The 27,364-nt window shown below is 40.8% G+C and overlaps 1 protein-coding gene across 10 annotated transcripts in view; it reads right to left on the bottom strand.

Moving 5' to 3' along the window:
• Nucleotides 1-27,364, bottom strand: part of ANKRD6 (ankyrin repeat domain 6) — a 136,748-nt gene that overhangs the window by 1,682 nt on the left and 107,702 nt on the right. For 4 of the 10 annotated variants that reach the window (XM_053287377.1, XM_053287381.1, XM_053287379.1 and 1 more), the window contains exons 4-16: nucleotides 26,666-26,843; nucleotides 22,978-23,076; nucleotides 20,287-20,385; nucleotides 17,868-17,966; nucleotides 14,994-15,092; nucleotides 12,370-12,468; nucleotides 12,007-12,084; nucleotides 11,497-11,601; nucleotides 11,047-11,184; nucleotides 9,928-10,104; nucleotides 8,320-8,472; nucleotides 3,220-3,333; nucleotides 2,627-2,951 (exon numbers count right to left, since the gene is read on the bottom strand). In XM_053287377.1, the coding sequence (XP_053143352.1) occupies nucleotides 2,627-2,951; nucleotides 3,220-3,333; nucleotides 8,320-8,472; nucleotides 9,928-10,104; nucleotides 11,047-11,184; nucleotides 11,497-11,601; nucleotides 12,007-12,084; nucleotides 12,370-12,468; nucleotides 14,994-15,092; nucleotides 17,868-17,966; nucleotides 20,287-20,385; nucleotides 22,978-23,076; nucleotides 26,666-26,843 (1,763 nt within the window). Of the gene's footprint in view, nucleotides 1-2,626; nucleotides 2,952-3,219; nucleotides 3,334-8,319; nucleotides 8,473-9,927; nucleotides 10,105-11,046; nucleotides 11,185-11,496; nucleotides 11,602-12,006; nucleotides 12,085-12,369; nucleotides 12,469-14,993; nucleotides 15,093-17,867; nucleotides 17,967-20,286; nucleotides 20,386-22,977; nucleotides 23,077-26,665; nucleotides 27,007-27,364 lie in introns of all 10 variants that reach the window. The other 6 variants (XM_053287376.1, XM_053287385.1, XM_053287384.1 and 3 more) reach the window with 6 other exon arrangements.

Here is a 27,364-nt window from a genome sequence, read left to right as displayed (position 1 = left end):
CTAGCTCAGTATTGTCTACACAGACTGGCAGCGGCTTCTCCAAGGTTGCAGGCAGGAATCTCTCTGAGAGATTTGTTATTCACACTTAAAAAATGGAAGGTTGAACCGGATTTATTTAAAGGATCCTCCTCAGTTAAGCAGCTAAGGAAAACCATTTATGGAGAGATTCAGGAGAGGAGAGCTCGTCTTGTGGTAGCAAGCATGACTTGTCCCCTTAGCTAAGCAGGGTCTGCCCTGGTTGTATATGAATGGGAGACTTGATGTGTGAGCACTGGAAGATCTTCCCCTCAGGGGATGGAGCCGCTCTGGGAAGAGCATCTAGGTTCAAAGTTCCCTCCCCGGCTTCTCCAAGATAGGGCTGAGAGAGATTCCTGCCTGCAACCTTGGAGAAGCCACTGCCAGTCTGTGAAGACAATACTGAGCTAGATAGACCAATGGTCTGACTCAGTATATGGCAGTTTCCTATGTTCCTATTCTAGAAGTGGGGTTTTAAAAACCTGATTTAGAACGTAAATGCTACCAACACCACACTTCACAGTACTTGTTGCAACCCAATCACCCTATCGCTCTCTTTAAGGAGAAAAAGGTCTCTTTCCATTTATGGGAAACGAGGTGGCGTTTATACCACCAAGTACTACCGCTTAATGCGGCTAAGCCATGGCTCCCAGAGGACCAGCAAGAGTGTCCTAAAATCACCTGCAAACAGAAAGCCAGTGAGCTAGGCAAAACATTCAGAGAAACCCATTCACATTTCTTAAAAGAGTGTGTGGTAGCCAAAACAGTGTGGCAGGGAGTAAGCAAGTTGTTAGAGTGGCCTGATTTGGAAAAACAGACTTGGGAAGAACTAACCTCAAGTTTGAGCAATAGAACCTCTTTTCGAGGTCCCAGAATGAAACGGGACGTAAACCTGTATGTCATTTATGCAATGCTCCTGCATAGGACTAGGGAGGGAAGACGCGACCAAGAGGTTCACATGGATGAGACAGTAAATCTCTTCTGGAAAAGTTTGTATGGTTATGTGCAAAAAGACAAGTGTATCTCTTCTAAACAGCAATGGGACAAATTATGGAAATGGACGTTGGACGTAACCCCCCCGATTACCTGATGTGCCTTGTAATCCCCCATCCCCGAGTTACAGTACTGCCTGCATATACTTTATAACCCTGTGGATTTCCAAATCATTGTGTGTAAATCTTTGTAGATATATGATGTACAAACAACCATTTTGTATATAATTGTGCTTTGGCAATGTACTGTATGCTTTGGTAGTTTGTTGGCTCAATAAAAAAATCTTGTCCTATTAAAAATAAATAAATCTTGTCCTATCGTGGATAAGCCAAGGAGGGAACTTGGAACCTTCTGCTCTTCCCAGAGTGGCTCCATCCCCTGAGGGGAATATCTTACAGTGCTCACACATCAAGTCTCCCATTCATATGCAACCAGGGTGGACCCTGCTTAGCTAAGGGGACAAGTCATGCTTGCTGCCACAAGACCAGCTCTCCTCTTAGTATACTTCCCCTCCGCTTTCCTTTCCACATGAGAGGAATAAATTTTAAAATTCTGGTTTGTCACAAGTTGCAATGTACCATTTTGCCTCAATAGCTGTTTGTTTGTCTGACATTTGTTTCATGCTTTTCTTCCAAGCTCAGAGCAATGTACATAGTTCTTTCCGCATTTTATCCTCACAGCAACTCTGTGAGACAGGTTAGGGTGAGAGAGAGAGTGACTGGCCCAAGGTTATGCATTGAACGTCATGGCTGAGAGGGGATATTTGAACCTGGATCTGCCCAGTTATAGTCCAACCACTATATCACAGTGGGGAAACTGGTTTGTACAAACCATAATTAGCTAGCAAACCAGGAAAAGCTTGTCCTTTCCTTTAGGATAGAAGAACTTCACACAAACAATATTATTGATTGATTGATTGATTGATTATTGTTTATTAGATGTCTATACTGCCCTTCCAAAAATGGCTCAGGGCGGATTACACAAAGAAATAATAAATAAATAAGATAAGATGGATCCCTGTCCCCAAAGGGCTCACAATCTAAAAAGAAACATAGACAAACACCAGCAAGAGTCACTGGAGGTACTGTGCTGGGGGTGGATAGGGCCAGTTACTCTCCCCCTGCTCAATAAAGAGAATCACCACCTTAAAAGGTGCCTCTTTGCCAAGTTAGCAGGGCTAGAAGATACTACTAGAAGACACTATTGCATCTGTGGAAGAGCTAAATTTTCTCAAAATGTGTTAGGTGGAATAGTAGTCCTGAAAGGTTTTATAAATGACTTTTCCTTTCCCAGAAACACCTTTGAAGTTCTCCTACTTTTTATGACTTCTGAGGTCACAGTTCATTCTCTCCACTGCCTTTGTTGAAAACAGTGCATACCAATATCTGCCATTAGCAAGAACCAAGCATTGACCCCACCCCCCCACAAGTTCTCTTTGGTGTAGAAGAAGATATGATGGCATAGGAAGAAGGGGCATCATCTATGGGGGGGGGGGGGGCGTGTATAGCTGGAATTAGGCTGACTTTTGTTCTGTGCCACAGGACTCTGTTTTCAGGACAACATGTCAACTTATCTACTCCCATCCAATACCCCTGGGAAAATGCTATTAAAGAAATACCTGATGTGTTGGCTTGTTGAACAGAATATTGCTTTCCAGTGCTTTGATCTGTTGTTGGCACTCTACTCCTTCCAGTATCTTCCGAGAGACTATTCTGAAATGTGATGCTAGAATGCTGGTGTGAAGCATCTGATTGTGGTGGAGTCTGGCTAGTTTTACAATCCTTTGTACTTTGCAGATTCTCCGTATCCAAAGTCTCAGTGAGTGACTCGCATGTGGATAAAGTTGATTTTGGTCTTGAAGATCTAGAATCTCCAGAGAGCTTTAACTCAAGATTCTGAATTTTCAATATGCACCAAGCTTTCAGTTCCCCCACCAATGAAATCTGAAAAGAAAAATCCACAGACAGATCAGACGGCAACAACCGACATCTGGTATCTTGGTCATCGACTGCTAAATGCATGTCATAATATTCTTGTGATTCAAACAATATACTCATAAGTAAATTGAGCATAATTCCAATTCAAATATATTCACTCATAAGCAAAGAGCACAGAGTTCTGTGCTCACGTTATCCGTGGTTGTAGCTGAGAACGGAGCCTCCGCAGATAATGAGGTACACCTGTATATGGAACATTTATTTTCTATCCTACCTGACGTTTCTCCCTTTCATTTTTTTCCAGCTCATCATGTTGCTGAAGACGTTGAAGGCACTCTGTTCTTTCCGCTGACAGCCTCTCTGCCATCAATTTGTCTAAAACACGGAGCTATGATAGAACAGGAAGGTTCAAGCAGCAATGACACCCAATGCATAAATTGACTTATCAGATCTCATTACCTGTAAATCTCCCCTGATATCCAGCCCCTTATTGTCATTGACTTTACTAATGAAACTAGATAGAAATTAGATTGAAAAAGAGCTAGACCCAAACAGGAAAGCTGAGAAGGACATTTATAAAACAATGTGAACAAAAATATCCATTTCAATTTTTAAAATCTCATGCAGTGCAGTTATTTCAGTTGGCTGTAGGCAGATCTCTAGTTAGTGAAACAGTGAACAAGATTTATTAAATTACTTCGAGTTCAAGGATGATATCTGTATTTTCTTTCTTTTTAGCCTACTTTCCAGTAGGCTTATGAGATCACCCAGCATTCCGTGTGTCCGTCCCCCCACTATCAACTTTGCAACACCTGGACCAATATGAACCAAATCGAGTACAGTTGTAGAGACACATAGGGATACATCAACGGCATAGTTTGTGATGATGTCATTCACCCCAATCCAAGATGGCGGACATGTAAACATTTGAGGAGCAAGTGGGCTAATTTGTGAACCACCAACTGATTAGAACCAAAATTTGCTACAGCTGTAGGGACACATAGGGATGCCCACATGGCATGGTCTGTGCTGATGTCATCCACGCCATTTCAAGATGGCGGCAACATGAACATCTGAGGTGCAAGTGGGCTAATCTGAGGACTGTCGAACCAATTTATACAAAATTAGGTACAGTTGCAGTGAGTGACACACAGGGACACCTCAATAGTGTAGTTTGTGATGATGTCATACACACCGATTCAAGATGGCGGACACGTAAACTTTTGAGGCACAAGTGGGCTAACTTGTGGACAGTCTAACCTATTTGAACCAAATTTGCTACAGCTGTAGGGACACATAAGGACACCTCAATGGTGGAGATTGTGACAATGTCATCTGCCCCAATTCAAGATGGCAGACATGCAAACTTTTGAGGCGCAAGTGCACTAACTTGTGGACAGTCTAACCGATTTGAACCTAATTTGCTACAGCTAAATGGACACATAGGGATGCCCCAGTGGTGTAGTTTGTGATGATGTCACCCACCCCAATCCAAGATGCATAAACTTTTGAGGCACAAGTGCACTAACTGGATGACTGTCTAACTGATTTGAACCACATTTGGAACAGCTGTAGTCAGTGACACACAGGGACACCTCAATGATGCAGTCTGTAATGATGACATCCACCCTGATCCAAGATGGTGGACACATGAACATTTGAGGAGCAAGAAAGCTAACTTGTGGACCTCGATTTGCACCAAATTTAGTCCAGATGTAGAGAAAGTGAAAGGAAAGTAGGCTGATTAGTTATTACTATAACAACTTGTTTTAATCTGTATTTTCTTTCCAAGGCTTACTTTGCAATAATGAATTCTGGTGAATTTAAAATGTTGACTAGAGGGGTAAAAATAAGTGCTGGCCTACACATTATGTTCACCATACCCTGGCCCGTGGTAATTTTAAGGCAGGTAGGTGATTTGATCCATACCTTGAAGGTGAGGAAGGCTCCGGGTAGTGACCTTGTTGTCCCAGAGCTAATTAAAGTGAACCCCAATTGGTGTGCCCCCCTATTAACATCTTATTTACACACATTGACGAGACAACACACATTCCCAAGGATTGGGGAGCAACGGTAATTGTTCCAATTTATAAAAAGGATAATATGCATGATCCGGCCAACTACCATCATATTAGCCTATTCAGTGTAGTGAGCAAGCTCTATGCAAGGCATTTAAACCAGAGGATACAAGACTGGCTTGAGCTTGAAGGTATACTTGGTGATGAGCAAGCCAATTTTAGATCCAGTCGCTCAACTATGGACCATATCTTGTTACACCACCTAACAGACAAATATACCAGCAGGTCCAACTCTACCTTATCTGTGGCCTTCCTGGATTTTAAATTTGCCTTTGACTCAATTTTGAGAGCGATCCTTTGGGAAAAATTTAAAAGTAATCTATTGATAAACATCTGCTTCTACTCATCCAGAAGCTTTATACAAACACTGCTTTAAGATGCAACCCACAGGGGCTTCTCTCGAAAGTGATCCCTGCCTATGAAGGGGTTAAGCAGGGATGTATTTTGGTGCCCACTCAATTTGATGGCCTCTTGTTTGGATAACCCAGATTTCCACCCTCCTAAAATGGCAGGTACTGATATTCCAATTCTGTTACAGGCAGATGATGCAGCAATCATCTCATGCATGCCAATTGGGCTTAAAAGAGCAATGAGAGCCATAATCCAGTACTGCAATGAGAACAGGCTGGTTATTAATTTCCATAAATCCAAAATTATGAGGTTTGTAGTATGCTGGAGATTGCAAAAATGGATTGTTGATGGAAACAGAATTAAGCAGATGCCCAATTTTAAATACCTTGGAGTCATTTTTCATCCCATGGAATTTGGAAGTCCTACACTGAGTATATTGTGCAAACAGTATTGAGGTTATCAATGGCTATCAAGAAGTTTTTCTATACTAAAGGAGGAGAACTAATTCCAGCAGCCTTGAAGCTTCTTGAGGCCAAAACTCTAGCCCAAATTCTATATGGGGCACATAGGTGTCTATCTCACCCGAGTTTCCATAGAGCGAATTCAAACACAATTCTTGTGGGCTATTCTTGCTGCCCCCAGATGTGTGTCAATGTAGTGCTTAGACTGGAGGCTGGAATCCCCAAAAGTGAGGTGAGGGCTTGAAAGTGTATGATCAACTATTGGCTTAATGTTCAGTTCTTTCCAACTGTATTAACTCCCTTGGTCCTCTCAAATGATCATCTCTCCAAGTGAAAATTAGAAATTACAAAGAAGTTACTGTCACTGGGTCTTTCAACAGAACTCCTTATTTCCTTAGGCTACGAGGAAGCCAAACAGATATTTTCTCAACAGGTAGATGATATAGAATATCAAAATGATGTTAACAGAATGCCCCAGTACACGAGGGACTGGGAAGTTAACTTTGTATGGGAACCTGCAAGTTATTTTACAATGTTTTCCTTCCCCAAGCTTCGAAAGGAATTCTTCAGAGCAAAACATAATGTTCTCCCGCTCTGCACTCTTGCAGGTTAGATACCTAAAAGTGCCATTGGCTAATAGAACCTGCCCATGTGGAGCAGAGGAGATAGAAGTGGTCCAACGTGTCCTGTTATACTGCCCCTTTTACAAGGACTCCCATACAAGATATATTTCCCCTCTATTGCAGAGGTAACCAGAAAGATTGGAGGGGTTCTGTACCAAGCTATTGCTCTCTGATACAAATCAAACCATAACCTGAACAGTAGCTAAATTTTGTGTAGCAGCAGTGAAAATACAATTGGTACAGTCATGATCCAGTTGGTTGTAATATTTTAATGTATTTATTGTTTGTTTTAAATTCTGTATTTGATCTTTGATCGAAATAAACATTGATTTGATTTTTGTTCACCATAAACATGGAAACTAGATAAAATAGTTAAATATTAACTATTAAATAAATAGTTAAATATGGAGTAGGCACAAATATTGTGCCTACTCCACAGGGCACCTCTACCATATATAATAATATGGTAGAGTCACATGGAAAATGTTCGTGCTGCCAACAGGAATATCTAGCAATGGAATGGAGATTCTTCAAGCAATGGAGGTAATCCGCATAGCATGAAGCAGTCACCATGGAAAGATTGTTTCAAGCGGCCCCACATGAGGATTATAACAAGCAGACTAATTTTCAACTTTACAGATATTCTAATCAGATTCCCAACATTACTTCTATTTCCAAAAGGGCTGGAAATATTAATATCTTTATCGATGCATAACTGGAGCACCAGTGGGGGTGAGAGGGAGGTACCAACAGACTCAGGGTAACTTTCAGATACATCCATTTCACAAAAATCTGAAGAAGAAAAACTCTAGGGGGCCAGCCTACTCCCCGCAACTGCCCTACAGTAACTCAGTGTAAAGAAATGTTTGCAGACTCAGAGGGCACTTCACATCCAACCAAGTGGGTGGAGCTAATGGAAGTCAGTGGCGGGATGAGAGCAGGAGGGCTTGACAAAAAGAGTGAGAAATGTCTCAAGATAGTCACGACTGTTTCTGAGGGGGAAAGGTGATCAGAACTTCCTAGTTTTCCAATTCATACCAGCTATTTCATAGTTTTGGGTTTCTGAGGGAGAAGGGGGTTGACACATTTAAGCTCTTGGTCTGGAGGGTTAACCTCCACAGAATAACATAAAAACAACTGTATGTGTGTGAACATCCTGAGGAACAGAGAGGGGAGTTGCACACTAAATATGTTAAATCTGATCATTGTATGTGCACAGGCAAGCAGGGAAATGCTTGACTAGCAAGCAGAAGGTTGCCGGTTCGAATCCCCGCTGGGATTCTATTGGGCAGCAGTGATATAGGAAGATGCTGGAAGGCATCATCTCATACTGCACGAGAGGAGGTACTGGTAAACTCCTCCTGTATTCTACCAAAGAAAACCACATGGCTCTGTGGTCTCCAGGAGTCAACACCGACTTGATGACACACACACAAATGTGCACAGGCACACACACAGAGTCAAATAAATGAACACTATTAACCAATAGAGAGAACCTATTCTACAATCCCTTTCCTGCATACCACCTCATCAAATATTGATGAAAACATTAAACTGACCCTTCACCAGCCATTACATAACTCTAGAAACTTTAGGGCTGCATGAAAACGTGTTAGGACTGAATACCAGTGCCACATCAGTGTGCTTGCATGCACGCACGCAATCCAGAAAACAGAAAAAATAAACTTTGCAAATGGAGTAAAACCCAAGGGCTCCTGTCTCTGTTGCTAACTCTTGTTTTTTCACCATATTCGGCCACAGAATCAAGTAACACATGCACACCATAGATATAGTGCAACATTTTATTGTGGATCCATATTTATATTTACAGACATGCCTTATCTCAGGGATACTTCCTTACCTGATGTTGAGTTTTGCTTTCCATTTGTCCTAGTTTGCTATTCATCTTATCCTGCACTGTCACAAACTCTGCTTTTATTTCTTCCACAGCAGCTGCCAGCTGATTCTCTACTTTATTTATCAGTGGCTCACAACGGCATCCATTTATTGGTGCCTATGAAGAAATGAACAACTGTGACAAGACATCCCTCTATGCCAGAGCTGCAGAACATTGGCCTACCTGCAGATATTGGACTTCAACTCCCATAATACCTGACTTTGGGAGCTGTAGTCCAAAAACAGCTGGTGGGCTGAAGTTGTGCAGCCTTGCTCTATGCTGACAAAGTATATCTCAACAATTTAACAATAATTGGCTTAGAGGATGGCAAAGGCAACCAAAGCAAACATTCTCCATCATTCCCCTTGATAATCTCTTGTGACCTACAGGAAGATATCAAACAGGAAGGAGACATGCAGGTTATATGTACAAAAGCAACAGCAAGACTTGAAATAAACCGGTCAGCCTAGGTCTAAGACCACAGGCAGACAGGCAGACTAAGTGACTCATGAGTAGTCCCATAGAGGGTGCAGTTTCTATTCAGTCAGATAAACTGCAAAATGTTAACTGGTTTGAGAAATCAGGACAGCAGCAAAGTACTTGCTTGATAATTTTTCAGAAATATTTGAGCTGTCTAGAAACGCGAGTTTACAGCAGAACCATATCGTTTCATTTTTAAGGCAGGTTGAAGGGTATCTGTGTTAGGGATGTGCACGAACCATAGTTCGAGCACAGTTTGGGAGCTTTAAGAAAGAGGAGAGCAGGTCCTTACTTGCTCTCCGCCGCCCCATGCTGGGGTGGCACGCTTCCCAAGAAGTCCCACGTAGTGCCAGCACGTACATGGTATCTGCACATATGTGGATGCCATCTGAGTGGTCAGCAACACCATGCTGACCACACAAATGGCACCCATGCAGGCGCGGATGCCATGTGCGTGCTGGTGCCACGGGGCTTCTCGGGACACACGCCGCCCCAGAAGTAAGCTGCATGGGGTGGCAGAGAGCAAGGAAGGACCTGCTCTCCTCTTCCTTGAAGCTCCTGAACTGTGCTCAAACCACGGTTCATGCACATTTCTAATTAAGTACTGTACTGGAGGTCATGCAGTTATGTGATGCCTTGTGTTATCTCTCTGATGCCTTATTACAGCTGTGCCACCAAGACAGCTTTAGTCCCTCTCGTCCCATGTTAAACAGAAACCTAAACAAGAAGTATTGTTATTCATTTTCCATTGGAGATATATACTCTTTAGAACAAATACTTACTTTCCCCCTTTTTTAAAAGTACTACCTCCAATTAGAAATAAATGAAAATGATTCTAGTTCTTTTTGAGCATTGCCTTTACCATGTTTCCAGCCAGAAAATATTCAAAATTCCAGATGACTTAATCATAAAGTGATAGATCCATACCATTGTATACAGTATCATCTCTCCCTCTAAAAGCACAGATAAAAATAATTAAGACAGACGTACATAACTTTTTGGAAAATATTGGAAATATTTCCCTCTTTGATTTCCTCCAGAGACACTCTCTACACACATTCCTACTGTTCTGATGGGAAACTGCTCAGTTACCTGCATGATTTTCCCATTCTTTCCACGGTAAAGTGTATACAACTGGTAGGCCCTGAATTCATGGGGAGGTGGAGGAGATGCACAACGGCGTTTACTTCTGTGTTTTGGCAAGTTCTGCTGCAGGCCAGAAGGCATCTGCTGGTCAGCTGGTGATGTGGGATCTGAGAGTGCCGATACCTGATTGAAATATACATAGCACTTCATTGTGAAACAAGATGTCCTATTTCATTGTCTTCCATAACAAATTAGATAAGACCTTGTTAAGTCTACAGATTCTGGAAAATTCCATATTCTCCATGACCAGATATATTTCATAGGTAATTCAGATGATCTCTAATTTTAAGGCAGTATCATAGCTAATTATGTCGTTCTTTAAATAGCACAAGTTTCTCTAAAGGTTCAAGATAATGTGTACAATATTCTTATCCACTTACATGTACTCCTATTGCTCAGCCATGCTTTGTTTTAATGAATGAAACAAATTGTTAGAAATGGAGCCATAATATTGACTTATTTAAAAAATCAAGAGAAACATCTTTGAAAAATGTTTGAACCAGAATCTGATGTAAACCTGTGCTAAAGCCTGCTAAGTACACCCAGACATATTTCAGCCCAGGGGTGATGTCGGGGATCAATCAAGTCAGGCACTAGTTGGAGACCCACAGCCATCAGAAAGCCTTTGGCTAAGCCCAGTGCACAACGTGACTGAAAGCCAGAGCACATTTTACATGATGGCTGCCAACGTTTTTAACAATACACAACACTTGGTCTAATAGCTTTGTGATTGTGACACAGCAATGGGGTGCATGAATGTCTCTCACGGGAGCCGGCAACAGCAGACGTAGGTGAAAAGTCTACCCTTGATGGAAGGTGAATGGAAACTTGGCCTGGATCAAGCATGTCCTCTCTGTTTCTTTATATCTTTTTAGCTCTTTTAGCTTTTGTAATTTTAAATAGTGTAAATTTTTCCTTTTAAGCAGCTTTTTTGGAGTTTTAATTGATTTCAATGTTTTATTTATTTGTATTGTTGTTTTATGATTGTGAACCACCCCGAGACTTGGGTTTGGGGAGGTATATACATGTATTAAATAAAATAAATAAATAAAAATCTATTGGTACCTTTTCTCTTGGCTTCTTCTTTTTATTCTTCCTTCCTTTGAGCTCTGAAAAAGGCAGTTGTGCTCCCTCTTTAAAGTCACGTCTCCCTTGAGGGGCCTGTTCACTGCTGTGAGTGTCATCAGCTGGTGAAGCACTGCCCTGTTTCAAAATAAAGCATGCACAGGGAAGGATGGAATTGATCTTTGCTCTCAAATAAGTTCTTGTGTTCACTCCTCAACACAGAATTGCATTAAAACTAAATAATCAGCAACATCTGAAGTTGTTGTTGTTGTAGCCCAGGTTACAGTCACTGGTACTGACATTTTCCATCAAGTGTTCACAGCACAGGAACGTGAAAGGTGAAATCCTCTCACCTGATTCAAGTGATTTCAAGAGGCTGAAAGCTTTTCTAAAATCAGACCACAGTCCTTGCCTTCTAAGTATGCAAAGTTGGATAAAACCTGGCTGTACCTTGCTTTGAACCACTTCATCTCTTGGTACAGATTGAGCTCGCCTTTCCTCTTTGAGTCTCTCCCTCTTCTTCCTGAGGCTCCTGCCGCGATTAAAGCGTGAGATCTACGAAAGGCAACATTTCCAATCAATATTATTTTGGCCCAGCAGTCATCCTGTTTTGATTACAGGCAGGAAGTTTTAAAATATTAGCCCTCATCTAGAGGGAAGCAACAACAAGAAAACATCCTACAATGCACAGAGAGTGCAATGCTTAAAACCAGCTGCACAAAAAAACTATAGAACACATAAGATGATGGCAGATTGGGTTCTGCATTTGCATACACACACACACACACACACACACACACACACACCCCTTCCATGTTCTATGCACGTTAGAATATGCATCAACAGACCCTTTTTTCACATCAGTAGTCAATTATGTGTGACATGTATTTCAAAGAACTTTTTTCTTTTGTAAAATAATGCTTTTGAAATGGTAACTAATGAATTACATTTGTGACATACCTGTGGGGCCTTTGTAAGCAGAAGGGCAACCTCAGGACTGTTGTGCTCCCTGGCAACCTCTAGTGGAGTCTGACCAGCCTGTAATAGAAAAAGCTACAGGATTCTCTTCTGCAATACAAACAACTCAATCGTTATTGAGCATTCAGGATGTTTGCCCTTGTGTTTCTGAACATGTTTTTATTACATAAGATAAACTTATAAATGCAGAAAGTTAAAAGATCATAAGCAAAAAGTCAACAAAAACATAGATATGTGATGTGTATTTATACATTAGATGCTTATTTTGTCAAGGACACCATTTCAGCCACCGCTCAACAGAAAAACTAGATTAGAAGCATCAAGAAAAAGGACTTCATTACTTACATTGTTGACTACTGTCCCATCAGCTCCTGCCTCCAACAACAGTTTGACCACCTTCTTATGATTTAGCGCAGCAGCAACATGAAGTGCTGTATCACCAGCCTAGAAGGCAGAAAAGCAGAATGAAATTTGCACACGGCTGTGCTAGATTTTTCACATACAGCCCATCCTGCTTCACCCATGAGAACAGTGTAAATGCACATTTTATATTTCCATATCAAGAGCATTAGGTTTTTCTCAATGCATCATGGCTTGAATAGTTATAGTTCTCATGCAGTAGAAATGCAGAGAAGCCAGATATTCCATTAATCCTTAAAGGGGTCCAATGGGCCCATGCTCGTTGAATAAGCTGCAATAATCTTGTTCAGTCAATGACATATCAGATCCCTTCAGAAAATCCAGTTTTACTCAATTTAGAATGAAAAAGCTTCAATAAGGCTATTCAGCAGAAAGCTAGATTTGCAGGTTGAGGCCACCTGATCTTCTTTACCAACAAAGCAAAAGAGGAAAATCAACCAGTTTTGTGGGGAGGGGAAAAAGAATTTCAGTCCAACACTGCTCTTAAATGCAAATAAAAACTTATCTAGGGATGGAACAACTTGACACAAACTATTGGCATTCAGTATTGTTGTCTCAAGAGTTTTCCATTCTATATTTTTTTAAATAAAGTATTGCATCAATGGTAATAAGATGAGATCATTTATTTACCACGCTAGCATTTATCATTACCAAAAAAAATTTAACCTTGTAAACAGAAATCCAGTACCAGCCTCAGGGAGTCAAGTCAGGCACTGGCTTGAGGCCTAACACCATCAGAAGGCCCACGCTGAGCCCCAAAGCCCTGGCCTGTGCCCACCTTCAAGCAATAGCAGTGGAGCAACTCTCTCAGCTAAGAGAATCACTCTGTCGCTGCCCACTCCTACCCTCCCAATTTGTGACTGGGAGTTTTACCCCAGCAGCATTTGAGATGATGCTGGAGTCTCTGAGGAAAGCTCCCTTTGGATGATGGGGAATGTGTGAATACCACAAAGTGACTTGTTCAGTCACCCTGCAGCAGTCTCTTCCAGGCTCCCTGGGTCTGATAGTGCAGAGTTGCAAAGCATTCCAGATCGATGCTGACCCACCAACCAGGTATGCCTCCCTCTTATGGGGGCTTAACCAAGTGGTGGGGCAGGGGTAGTGATCCAGAGCACTTTGCAGTGGCTAAGCTATTAGCTACTATCTCTTTCACCCCCGCCCCATCCCATCCCATCCCATCATTATGATGGGGTGGGCATACTAGATTGTTGTTAAGGAGGGAAGATGGTGGCTGCCAGAGCAGCTGCCACAAAGTGCTGCAAACCTCTGCCCTGCCCTGCTGCCCAGTTGCCAAAGCAAGCTCCGAGGGGACTTTGCAGTGGAGAGGACACCAAGGCACTTGGCCCAGGGCATCCTGAAGCCTACCCTGATTGCACTTTCCATATAAAGTTATTTTTGGTCCCTCCCTCCTTCTCCAGACTGCTGCCGCAAGTGAAAGCAAGTGATTTGGAAGTACGAACGCCACAGAAATCCACTGAGACTTGCGAGAAGGTCAAGTAAGGGACACAGCCTGTAGGTTACATGTTTTACCACCCCATCTCTACTATGCAATTTTGTAAAAAATATCATTGATATGATCTACATGCAACATTCCTGTAATACCAGCATTGTTGTTCACTATCATAAGCCCTTCTTGGCTGGCAAGAAAAGTCTTGGCAGGGCACTGGATTTTTTTCACATGCTAGTCTCTCCTTGTATACTAACCTAGTCAGTATGCATAGCAAAATTCATGTTTGATTACAGTCATCCCTTGCCAATCACGACTGGTTTTCCCAATCGTGATTTTGAGTATCCGTGAATGGGAAATTGTGACCAGTCTCACCAACCATGACCCAAGTATCTGCGGTTTGGTGAGATTTGTGTGTGTGGTGGGGGGTGGGTGGGTTTCCATGATTGGGGAGAGTCAGAAGTTCAATCAGCTCATTCTGCTTGCTGACCCTGCCAAGCACTCATGATTTAAAGTTACTTTTAGCTCTTTTGAGGGATTCAAAAATGTCCAGAGATTCAATCTGCTCACTCCTCTTGCTGACCTGGTGATTTTAGGGGATTGGGGGGGGTGTTTTTCTTATTTGATTATTAGTTGTTTTTGCATTCATAGTTCCCCTAACCCCCTATTTTCAATTGTTCACCAATCGTGAATTTGCCAACCATGGGGTTTTCCTGGAACAAACTCCTCACGATTGGCGATGGATGCCTCTATTTGGTGCTTTGTTTTGAAACAAAACTGTAGGATCAAAGCTAATCTATTGGATTGCTAATTTCTAATTGTAGAGACAGAAAGATGCTCTAAAAATACAAGAAATAAATGTAAATGCAATGACATGTTCTGACATGATAAACTGAAGATACACCATTTCTATAAGGCGATCTTGACACCGAGGATGCCAATGATGCAGCAAAACACTACTTTTTAAAAGGAATAATTTCAATAGCCTTCTACATGGTTAAGAGCATAATGACTACATCCTCTATTTGAATATAGAAAATAGCTTACACTGGAAAGCCTTATAGAAAATGGGGTACTGAGGCAATGAAATTCATGCACTGACCTGATTTTTTTCATGGACAGAACAGAAAGCACTGAGGAGCACCCTAATGATGGGTAAGTGATTATAACGAGCTGCAACATGCAAACAGGTATCTCCTGCCTAAAAACAAAAACAAAAATGCAATCACAGTACGAAAGCTTTTTGCTTACTCAACTAATACGAAGCCCACCACATTAAGTTGGATATCAGACTAATGGCATGAAGGAGTAACTGATGTTTCTCCCCTCAGTCGCCCATTTAGTTGGTGGAGGTGACTGTATTATTTGACAACAGTATTTTGATGATACACTGATGATACTTGTGGGCTGTGAACCTGAATTCGCTTCTTTATGTGTGGTCTGTCTTCACTAGATCAACTTTAAAAGCCAGTCATTTTGGGAATTCAGTCCTCTTTTGATAAACCTGTAGTAAACTTCAAGCTTTCAGAAAACCCATAATTAAAACAAACTTCTTTTTATAGATGTTCAGCTGATGATTAATTTGGAATATGGAGTGCCAGAGAAGAAATACAAATTAATGTATGGCAAAATCTTATATGGACTCAGCTTGTTTTGATGTGGGTCCATTAAAATGTCATGTGGCATAAAGCAACATGGTATAAACACAATGTCTCAAATCACATGGATGATGGACCAATAAACATGCTGTTGATTACAACAGTAGCCCTATTCACATATTTTGCTCTACCATCTGTGAGTGTATAATAGGGCATAGGTACAGCAGTACATTTCCCATCTCTACCATGCATTTACTGTACCACTTTTTAAACGAATCTGTACAGTTATTCACACAAAAACATGTACAAATGTACAGACAACTGTACACTCATACAACATAATATCTGAACAGGACTCGTCCTTGTGCAAACTCCTAAGAATTTGTTTTGCACATTCATAATTTTGTTAGTTCACAGTCAATGTTCAGCTGACCCAACTGCATGACATAGATCACATACTGTACATTAGGTGTTCATTAGTACAACCTGTGGATTTGCATTTAAGCAGACACAGCCCTAAAATACAAAGCCACAGTCACATGTCTACAGCTGCAGAGTAGGGAAATCAGAATATATCTGATTCATAGATTCATTAAATAACTTAGTTAAAGATTCTATTTTGGGGGCATAGGAATCCCAAGACAAGACTCGGTAGTGACAGGATTAGGCTGTAATTTAACAAATCTTCCTGTATTCTCAGATCTGAAGTTGAAGCTTTGCCCTACAGTTTTTGAGAGCCTGCTTGAAGAAAACCTCTGAGTTTAAGAGCTCCTTTTTTCTTAACAAACTTTTTTTTAGTTCTCCTTGTCTTTTTCTGTGTTTATCCTTTCTGTTGTTCTGTTGCTGCTGGGTTTTAGCAAAATTTTAATTCATTTGAAAAATGGGGTTGCTTGAATAAGATGTGAAGTCATTCAATCTTTTATCTTTTAAAACAGTGTCTACTAAACAAAAATAAATAAATGCATTTATTCACTTATTACATGTATATTTATTTATTTATTTATTTATCTGTCATATTTTTATATCACTTGATATATACATCTCTAGGTGGTGTACAAAATTTATATTTATGTATTTCATTTGTCTTCCATGGAACTCAGACTGCACATATAGGAGAACCTTGTTATTCAAGATTCCGCATATTCGGGGGGTGTCTCATTGACATGTGTTTTCTGTATCTGCGGATACAAAGGGGTTAAAACCCACATATCTGCAGTTCCTAGATGGCCAGAAATGACCACAGAGGTCACTTCCGCCTGCCATTTTGACTCCAGGGAGGCATTTTGTGGCTCCTTTCCTTACAAAAATGGATCTTTTTTTTTTTTTTTAACCTTTTCCCACAATTTTCTGTGGTTTGGGGAGGCATTTTGGGGCATTCCTGGGTACATGGGGGGATTGCTGGCCACATACAGACATTGTGGAGCATGCCACAGATTTTATTTAGTTATTTTGCTGTTTTTTCACATTTTCCTTCAACTTCGGAACCTTACCCTATTTCCCCACAGCAATAATGCCTCGTTACTCACAGCACGGAACACAACCCCGCAAGTGACAAGGTTCTCCTGTATCTAGTTCCCAAGCAGTTTCTGTGTTCCTAAGCATCAAGAGACTGACCAAATCCTGATCTGCTTAGCTTTAGCAATGGAGATGCATCATGTGCCCTCAACCCATACCCTGAATCAAACAAAGGTCATAATCCAGCACAGTAACAGAGGCACCTTATCCACTGAAATCCACAGGTTTTTACAAGTGTATCCAGGGGCGTAACTACCATTAGGCAAGGGGAGGCAGTCGTCTTGGGGCCCCACTGCTTCAAGGGGCCCCCCAGAGGCACATCACATGACTCCCCACCCACCCATGTTGCACCCCCTATGAATTATGTTGCGTCTCTTGGAGATCGGCAGGAGCAGAGAGTAAAAAAAACTAGATTGTGAAATGTGTTTGTGTGTGTGTATATCAGCGAGGGGCCCATTTTAAAATCTTGTCTCTGGGCCCCCTCCAACCTTGCTACGCCCCTGAGTGTATCTAACTCTTTGGCTTGTAGCTCCTATTATTTATGTTTAGTTTTCATGTGTTTAGAATCACTCATATTAAGTAGCAGATCCATTTAATCCAAAAACGGGACAAAGAGGTCCATGTGTTCCTAACAAAATCTGCCACCTGTGAACATGATACTGACTATTCCAAAAACAATGAAGACCAAACTGCTTCCAATTAATCTTCAGTAATCTGACTAGTTCTCGTGATAAAATGCTAACAGCTTCATCTATACAGAAAGATCTTAATACACCTGTCATATTTTTCTTGTCTATCCAGATGCTGTTTTTGATTCCTCCTCAATCAACTCTGCATTTTATTTTATTTTTTGCAACACTCACATTGTTTTTTATATCTGCCTGAGAGCCTCCAAGCAGCAGAACCCGGACACTTTGAGAATGACTGTTTTGGCAAGCCAAGTGAAGTGGCGTGTTACCTGCCTTCGGAGAACAATAGGAGGAAACACATTAGTCATCTTTAAAAATGATACATAATGCATAACCAAACCAATGTGTATTACTTTCGTTCTCTACTGATTACATCTGCACTGTGGTCTCTATGCAAACATGAGTCTATAACCCAATGTGGACAGTAGAAGAAGCTATGAACAGAAGAAGAAAAAGTAAAGGTCGATGCTTCCCCCATTTTATACTGAACACAAATTGCTCAAGCAGTCCTCTCAGACACATGCACAGTATTGCTGTATATTAGCTCACAAAGCCTGAGCAAATGCATTGGTACACGCTGATGAGACATTTTGTCCCTCACACAAAAACATGTTATGCCTCTTCCCTGTCCCCCTGTGGTAAGTGGATATCAGATTCAAATCCCAATAAACAGATGGCAGATTTTAATGGCAAGATTGCCAAAAAGAGCTAAGTAATTGGATACATTTCCACTTTCCATCTTGATTCTTCATTCATTTCAACCAGCATATTTATCTGATGTTCTACCCACATTTTCATTACATTTGTTGCCAAGTTTCATTTTAGAGATTACAGTTCTCTTAAAATAGCTTGTTCCTATAAGGTTTTGTGTGCATATACTGAAATCTTATGCTAGTGACTTAGGAGAAAAGCAATACTTGAGTTCCTGTTGCCTGAACAAAATGCCAAAATGTCCACACACAAAAAAGCAAACTGACAGATTGGCTGAACATTCCAACTGCAATTTAGCAGATAAAGTTTGAGACAACCTGCCATTCTCAGACATTCTTATAAGCTGACAAGTATTGGATGAGATAACTCCGGTAATTATTTTGCTCTGTTCTGGGTAACAGTGTTCATATTTCTATCTGCTCTCTTTCAAATTCTACCACATGCTCCAAGTCTTTGAGATAAAAATGGGATAACACATCCAAGTTAAGTTGTTAATTAGTTTGATAAGCCAAGGAATAAATAGTTTGCACAGAGCATAGCTGGCCAAACTATGGCATGTGCACCACAAAGGATATGGGAAGTAAGCAGAAGTAGTTTGTGGCAGCCCAGGACACAAGCTGACCCTTGTTACAACAAGGCCCGTATTTATGCTTTCACCTGCAGTGCTGCACAGTTGCCTGCTCTTTGGCTCAGTAGATTTGGGGGGGAAACCTTCCAAGGCACAGAAGGGCTGCTTATATAATATAATGCATTGCCTATATATTCCATATGTTGAACTTGACTTGATGCACTTCCCAAAGAGGTTAGCCACCATTGCTCTTTCTAAGCACAACGTGCCAAGGAAGAGCTGCATGAGAGGAATGTTTCCACTCACAGAGGGGATGGGCAGTTTTCAGCAATCTTCCCTTCCCTCTGCAGCTGCCTGTGCTTCCCAAAAGTATGTCTGTGAGGGTTTCCCTCACACAACTCTTACTCAGTACTGTATGTCAGGCCGTGTATTTTTATTGGGAAGGCTCTTATTAACACTTCTGTTTGAAAGGAAAATGTCTTGCCTGTTCCCCATTCTTCTTCAAGATTGTCTTTCAACTTAATAGATAACACCGAGAGATTAACACAAAAAATCCCTCAAAGGTTTTTAACAAGATTTTGTCTAGTATGTGAAAACTGAAGAACATCCTGTAGGCCATTTCCCTGTTTTGCAGCATATGCATCTGGCTCTCACATAAATTGGACTTTTAGTGCCATTTTCTTCTTAGTCCAATTTATTTTCACATACTGGCTACACTGAGCCCCTTCCATACTGATTAGGATGCTAGAGGAGGGGTTTTTTTTAGCGTTCTTCAGCCATAATTAATGTAACATTTAGTGTTACAAGCTCTTTTTGTGTCACCTGCCCAAATACAAAATTTCCCTTATGGAAATTTCCTCGTGAGAGAATAATCTAGGCACAGTTAATTAAAATGAAATTAAAAGGTCTTGCTAAGAACTGCATTGCCACTTGTCAAGAAATGTCACTACTGGAACTACTAATGAGGAGAGAGGTAAAGGTAAAGCGTGCCGTCTCCTGGCAACCAAAAAGCCATGTGGTTTTCTTTCGTAGAATAGAGGAGGGGTTTACCATTGTCTCTTCCCACACAGTATGAGATGATGCCTTTCAGCATCTTCCTATATCACTGCTGCCCGATATAGGTGTTTCCCATTGTCTGAGAAACATACCAGTGGGGATTCGAACCAGCAACCTCTGGCTTGGTAGGCAAGTCACTTCTCCGTTCTGCAATTAGGTGAAACTGCCATTTAAAACATTATTGTCTGTCTCTCTGTCTCTCTCTCTCTCTCTTTTTAAACAGAAGAACTTAAAAGCTTCTTTCTACATGCATCTCACCTTGTTTCTGGCAAGAACATTAGCCCCTGCTTTAACAAGCAGTTTGGCGGACTGACTGAATCCATGCCAAGAGGCTTCATGGAGAGCTGTGTTCCCATCCTGAAGAGCAGACACAGAAAAGCAGCAGTTTAGAGTACTGTGTCTATATTGAAGAATATTGTGGACACCCAGAATTTATTACTAGGCATTGAACATTTATTTGAACGCCATTAAAACAAAAAACAAAAAACTCTTGTTGGTTGACATCCAGATTAAATTACTCATGAGTTGTCCTTCTGAAATTATTGCAACAAGTTAGTCATGACTAACTGTGGTCATAAATTTAGTTTCCAGATTTCAGCTTTAAAATGTGTGGTTTTTTGTTTTTGTTTTTTTTAAGGGAATCATTCCATGGGCATCCTTTTACCTTTTCTCTAATACACTAACAAGAGAATTTCTGATTCTGACTGTATATATACAAAGTGTATTCCCCAGAGCTTAGATTGGCTCAATCTGGGTTTGTCAGTAGTTGATTTGTCTTTCAGTGGTTCTCTAGGACACTCTTAGGTCCTCAGTCAGAAAAGCGAATTTTTTTCTGGTAACGTTATGCACTCTACACACAGGCTGTAATACCTGGTTTGACTAAAGTGCTTATACCAACATATACTGAACTAAGATAGGGGGGAAATATCATGTCATGGGACAGAAAATAATCCATCAATTCCATGTAGCAAAGGGCTTCTTAAAACAACAGGTCTGATTTTGGCAACAGTCAAGGGATTGTATTCCACTGAGACAAAGAACATCCTAGAACATTTCTTGCTTTTTAGTGGGTAGGTTGGCTTGAAGAGATTTCATTTACGGAATGAGGGAAGAAAGAGGATTGCAAATCATAACATTATGTCCCTGGGCAATAGGAAGTTCCAAGGGTAGTATTACAGGGTTCAGTTCTATCTGGTTGACAGAGCACAGAAACATATGATATCTTTGTAATATTTGCTTCAATTACAAATAGTCAAGCAGAGCAGCATAGTGGAGGCAAATATATCCACACAAGCAAACAGCACAACCATGAATTTCAGCATGAGATTCCAAGTGAGCAACTGTGGTAAAGGTGAAGTGTGCTGTCGAGTTGGTGTGGACTCCTGGCGGCCACAGAGCCCTGTGGTTGTCTTTGGTAGAAAACAGGAGGGGTTTACCATTGCCTCTTCCCACGCAGTTTGAGGTGATGCCTTTCAGCATCTTCCTATATTGCTGCTGCCCGATATAGGTGTTTCCCATAGTCTGGGGAACATACCAGAGGGGATTCAAACTGGCAACCTCTGGCATGCGAGTCAAGTCATTTCCAGCTGCGCCATTAGGTGGCAGACAGCTCCAAAGTTGTACCCCAGTTTAGCTACTCTCTCTCTCTCTCTCTCTCTCTCTCTCTCTGAATGAGTTACCAAGCCCTTGCAGGTGAACTGTCCAGACAAGAATCATTCATGGCAATTAAAAGGAACATTAGGGTTCTTTCTTCAAATCCTTGATTCTCTATCAGATATCGTTTAGGGGAAACCACAGACTCATTCACTGTAATCAGGCAGCTAAAATTCACAACAGTAATTTGCATTTCTTAGTAGCTTGGTTTAATCATCAGGGGAGGTCAAAAGAGGATCATTAAGCACACTCATATACTACAAAATCAGCTCAAACTCTGGCTGATTTTGAGATGTCTCAAAGCACACATTTCTCCACATATATAGAACAGGTACTTGACTGACTCCAGGGACTGCCTGTCTGTTATTCATTTTGTTACTGTTGAGAGCTATATCCTGCAGAAGAGTCTCAAGACAGTCTGTTCGTTTCCCACAGTTAAAGGGATCGGCAGTGGCCAAGGATATCTCACATGGGCCTCTTCCTTCTCATATACAAATTCCGCCCCCTCCACAATTGTTAACAGTCATGATCAAATTTATATTTACCATGGTCAATGGTAACCAAGGTTTACTTCTAACCAGAATTGGAACCAGTGTTTTATTTATTAATTTAGCATATTTATATGCCACCCCAAACTTGCATCTTTGAGTGGTTTACAATTAAATAACAAATTAAAACAAGAATTAAAACATTACACATTAAACCACTTTAAAACTATAACAGATTCAATCAATCTAATTAAAAGCCTTGGTGAGTAAGTGTGTCTTCACAGCCTTTTTAAAAGCTGTCAGAGATGGAGACTCTCTTATTTCTGCAGGGAGTGGATTTCAAAGCTTGGGGGTGGCAATAAAGAAGGCCCATCCCCAAGTAGCCACCAGAGGAGCTGGTGGAAACTGCCGATGGAGCTCCCCAGATGATCTCAATTCGTGGCACAGGGCTCATAACGAAGAAGGCATTCTCTTAAATTTTTGAAGCTGACTCTTCCTGGTTAGCATCAGCCACAAAAAACATTGGTGCCAATGGAACCCTGAACTATGGTTAAGACAAGCAGGAGAAATCTCTGAGAGGAGGAGCCATATAATCCTGCAGCCTGATTTCAATCCTTTTAAAAGCAAAAGTGCATGAAGGATGAGGAGAGGAGTATGCAGAAGTCCACAGGAGGGCAGCTCATCGACAACCATCTAAACCATGGTTAGGTGAACATCTGAAGCCCAAAGCACCACACCGCCCACCCACCCCACCCCGCGACAGCAGCATATAGCATGGTCACACTGGTTTTGTGCATTTCCCTTGTACCTTGTCCTGTCTGTCCAAAGCACACCCTTCATGGATAAGAGCTGCTATTATATCTGTGTTCCCTACAACAGTAGCTCGGTGCAAAGCTGTCTGGTCACCCTGCAAAAAGAGCAAATGGCACACATTTTGTTTCAAATGTAAATTCATATAAATGCACACTTACTATGCACATCAATACACACTCTTTAACCAACAACATACACAGTACGAGTGAATTTTGCAACACCTGATTCTATGCACAATTACTGAGAAATCAGCTTTATGAGGCTCAACGGACTTACATCTAAGCAAGCGTGCACAGAATTGTACCATCAATTTCTCATGCTATTTTGTTTAACTGAACATGAACATATGCAGCTGGTTCATATCCAATCAGACCAGTAGTCTATTTAACAGCATACACTGTGCTTCCAGGGTTTCAGGTAAACACCTTTTTAAGAAGGGTTGTGAATCAGATCATCTGATGCCAATAGAACCCTGTCCCTGGCACTGCAGAGAAGTGACCACTCCCATCATGGCGATCTCCATGGAGTTCCTTATATTTCTGCTGCTGAGGGGGGCTCTTCAGTGGGAACTGGAGCACAGAACCAGAGATGCCAGGAGGGCATGTGAGGAAGCTGTGTGAGGGCATCTGGGAACTGTAGTTCCTCCCAGTGCTATCTCCATATAGCACTGGAAGAAACTACAGTTCCCAGATGCTCTCACACAGCTTCCCCACATACTCACATACCCTCCGGGCACTGCTGCACACTCCAGTTCCTGTAGAAAAGGTCCCCTTGGTGCCAGAAATGTGAGGAACTACACAGAGACTGCAGCACCGTAGAGGACACTACAGATTCATTGGCATCAGACGCTCCAATGCACAGCCCAATTTCCCAGCCCAATGTGGAGATGTGCCATGGATTGAACCTGGAATTTTCTAAATGCAAGGCATATGCTCTATCATTTAATTACAGCTCCATCCCCCTCATTTCTGCAACTAAGTCAGTTGGCCTGAAATACATCCCAAGAGGTCAGTTTTATGGAGGACATAGTGTGCAACTGTCTTCAGTAAGGGGGAAACAATAACATTCTAAAGTGTAGTGAAGTTGTTTAAACATACAATGCAATATTTATGGTTACACTGAGAGATATTTGTTTTCAGGATAGTGACTGTTCAAACTCTTTCCACCATGCTTAAAAAGTATGTTTGTAAGACTCCAAAACAGCTGACAATAAAACAAAATAATAATACTGAAGATTAATACAATACAAAACTAAAACAAATACTATGAAAAATAGACACAGGCAGCAACAGCAGTAAGAACAACTAAAACAGAAATCAATACAATCAACAGGCAGCAGACAGACATTTCAGTCAAAACCTTGAAGAATAAAAATCTTTGTCCCAAACGATAGCAAAGATTTTATTCTCCATGAATCTGTTTGGAAAGGGTATTCCATACACTAAAAAGGCCCTTTCCCTAGTCACTAACTGCCCGCAGACACTTGGAAAAGAACCTCCGAAGTAACTCTTATAGATGAGGCAGGTTGATATAGAAGCAAGTGGCCCTTGAAGTACCTGGTCCAAAGCCTATCCGGGCTATAAATGTCTTGTCTTTCTGAACCTGTTTAGGGCCTTAGATACATGTCTGTCTTTACCCTAAATCAGCAAGGTGATTGGTGCCAATGGAAACTTTTTTCTCAAAGGAAAATAGCATGCACACAGATGTGTAATCTGGATCAAGGTCATGGTATTGGACCAAGCCCTCTTATTGCCACTCCACCATTCCAGTTTGCGATTTCACCTTTACATGCTAAAAAAGTGGGAGGAAGAAAAAATGCAGGGTCAAATGGCTCATTTAAAGAAACATGTAGTTTGACCCTAAATGGAACACTCTCACATAGAGCTCAGCCAACGGTGATATGGTTGTGTGACAGTTTTACATCACAAAACTGCTGGGGGTGGGGGGGAAATCTTCAAAATATTTTCAGGAAGCAGTGGACACCATTTTATTAGGGTAGGCATTTCATGGAGTAGGGAAGCTGGTTGATATCTTTTAAGGTATTTTCTAATCAAATGTTACCTGCCCTGAGCTTCTTGGATAAGACAGGATATCATCTGTCGGGTGGAGTAGTGGTGGTTCAATAAGCATGGGTTGAGTTGCAAGAGTTGCATATCTGTAAATAGCCTTGAACAAACCAGCTTACAGTTCACAAATAGTTTGAATCCTAATTGCAATTACAGAATGTGGAGATTTTACTATTGTGTTTTGCTTTTTCCAGTATGGCTGAATATGTTTTTTCTAAATAATTAAGTTACAATATCCAAGTTTCTTACATTAGATTATAACATTTTATCCCTTGTTTTTGTTTGCTGAGTTTGTTTTTGCCTTGAGGTTCTGCTTTGGGGTTCCGCTTTCCACCTTTGGTTACATTAGTTTTCATTAATGGAAGTTTTGTTTAGATTCATTATGGAATAAGGGAATCATTTTGACAATGTTGGCCTACAGCTACTCAAAACAGGCCCATTTGGGTTAGGGTCCTCTCCTGCCTCAGAGGATATGCGAAAAGAAAACATGCAAAGGAGAATGCCTTACAAGAAGTGAATGAAAGGGACAGATGGTCTGTTCAAAAGACACACATACAAAATGAAAGTGTCCTCAAAAATTCAGTGACAATGAGACAAGTTCACACTACTGTTTAGAGCTCTTAACAAATCACAATGATAAAAGCCAGGAGATAATTTACAATTTATATCTGAAGATACTATAATAATATTTCTAATGCAGAAATAACATTCATGTGGGTAATATGATTTGCAGCACACAATTTTGCATTGAGTGGAATATCTGCCAATTTGCTATAGGAATATAACAGTTTTGAAAAGGTCAAATTTTTAAAAAGATAGTAAAATCAAGTCACATTTTCCATTGAGAAGTATGGCAGTACAATTATTTCCCACAGTTCGAATCCAGAGGAATTTAAATGGCAGTACCCAAGAGACCGCTATTGCAGATAGAATGCATTAGGCTGATGATTATTTCATAACAAAAGACCCACTTGCTCACCCACTTTATAGATTTTTGTTTTAACAATTATTTTAATTAGATCAGAGTGACAGCAACAAGAAAAGGTAATGTAGTTCATTAAAGGACTTATTAAACATGCTAGCATTTGAGGAAGACAACATCTGCTCTGGGAAATATTTCTCTCCAATTAAACAGAATCTCAAGCCACAAAGCAGAAAGTAGCATTCCCAATGTCGTAGTAACAGAGACTAATTGAAATCCAACTCACATGAAGGAAAGAGACTCTGCAAAACAGCTATCTAGGCCAGCTTCCTTTGGCTATCACAGTGGTGGATTAGGTTGTACATATGATGGCTACACCAGAATATCTCCATACATTAAAGATCACAAGGAGTGGTGTATGTGTGTGTGCACCATGGTGGCAATGGAAACCATTTTTCTGGGACTGTGCATACAGTTTCTGAGAGGCATATCATGATCGATACCGTGATCATAGACAACATTCAGGGGAACTCTGTGTGAAATGTATGGAGGTATATGATCTTTTTGGTAAAGCATTGTAAGAAAGCTAGACATGCAACCATGCACTTTTCAAGTAGCTCTGACATGCCAAGTGGCCAATCCAAAAATGCTACATGCAACTGTGTCAGAGAGGAGCTGAAATTAAGAATTCTAACCTCCTTCTCTCTTTGCAATCTTCTAGGATCTTTTCTAGCCTTTCTCCTCAGTTTTCTCTTATCTTTTTCTTCCTTGACTTCTTTTACCAGGCCCACTTTCCCCTCGACTATTTCTGAGGTATGTGCTGTGTGAACACTCATTGACCAATCAGAGATGGCATCAGGATTCCAATAAGGGCTTGCAGGATTAGCAGGGAGAAGGAAAGAGTTACTTCTTGGAGTTTCAAACTCTAGAGAGCTGGTCTCCACAGGCTGAAATTCATAATAATCCCACTCAAGGCCACTGGAGGTCATTCTTCAACTAATGATAAGGTCTTTTACAATATGTTAACGATCAACATCTGTAGAATATGAAGTCAGCATTTTAAATACTCCACAACATTTTAGAGCTTCTGCATGCTATTTAACATTTGGCAGATGAAAAGTCAATTTGGTAATTATATATTTACTGTAGAACATAAAAATAAATTGGTTATTGACTTTCACAACTCACTGAAAAACAGCAAAACAGTCTTTTGAAATTTGGGGATATTATTTATTTATTTATTTAATGCATTTTTATACCGCCCTAACCCAAGGTCTCAGGGCGGTTCACAACAAATAAAAACAGTAAAACATTAATTAAAAACAAAAACAGAAAATTTAAAAGCAAAAAATTTAAAACACAGTTTAAAATTTTAAAACAGTATTCTAAAAACA

Source organism: Hemicordylus capensis, chromosome 1 (assembly GCF_027244095.1).
Source record: "Hemicordylus capensis ecotype Gifberg chromosome 1, rHemCap1.1.pri, whole genome shotgun sequence".
NCBI lineage: Eukaryota > Metazoa > Chordata > Lepidosauria > Squamata > Cordylidae > Hemicordylus > Hemicordylus capensis.
This window is presented reverse-complemented; position numbering and strand designations above follow the sequence as displayed.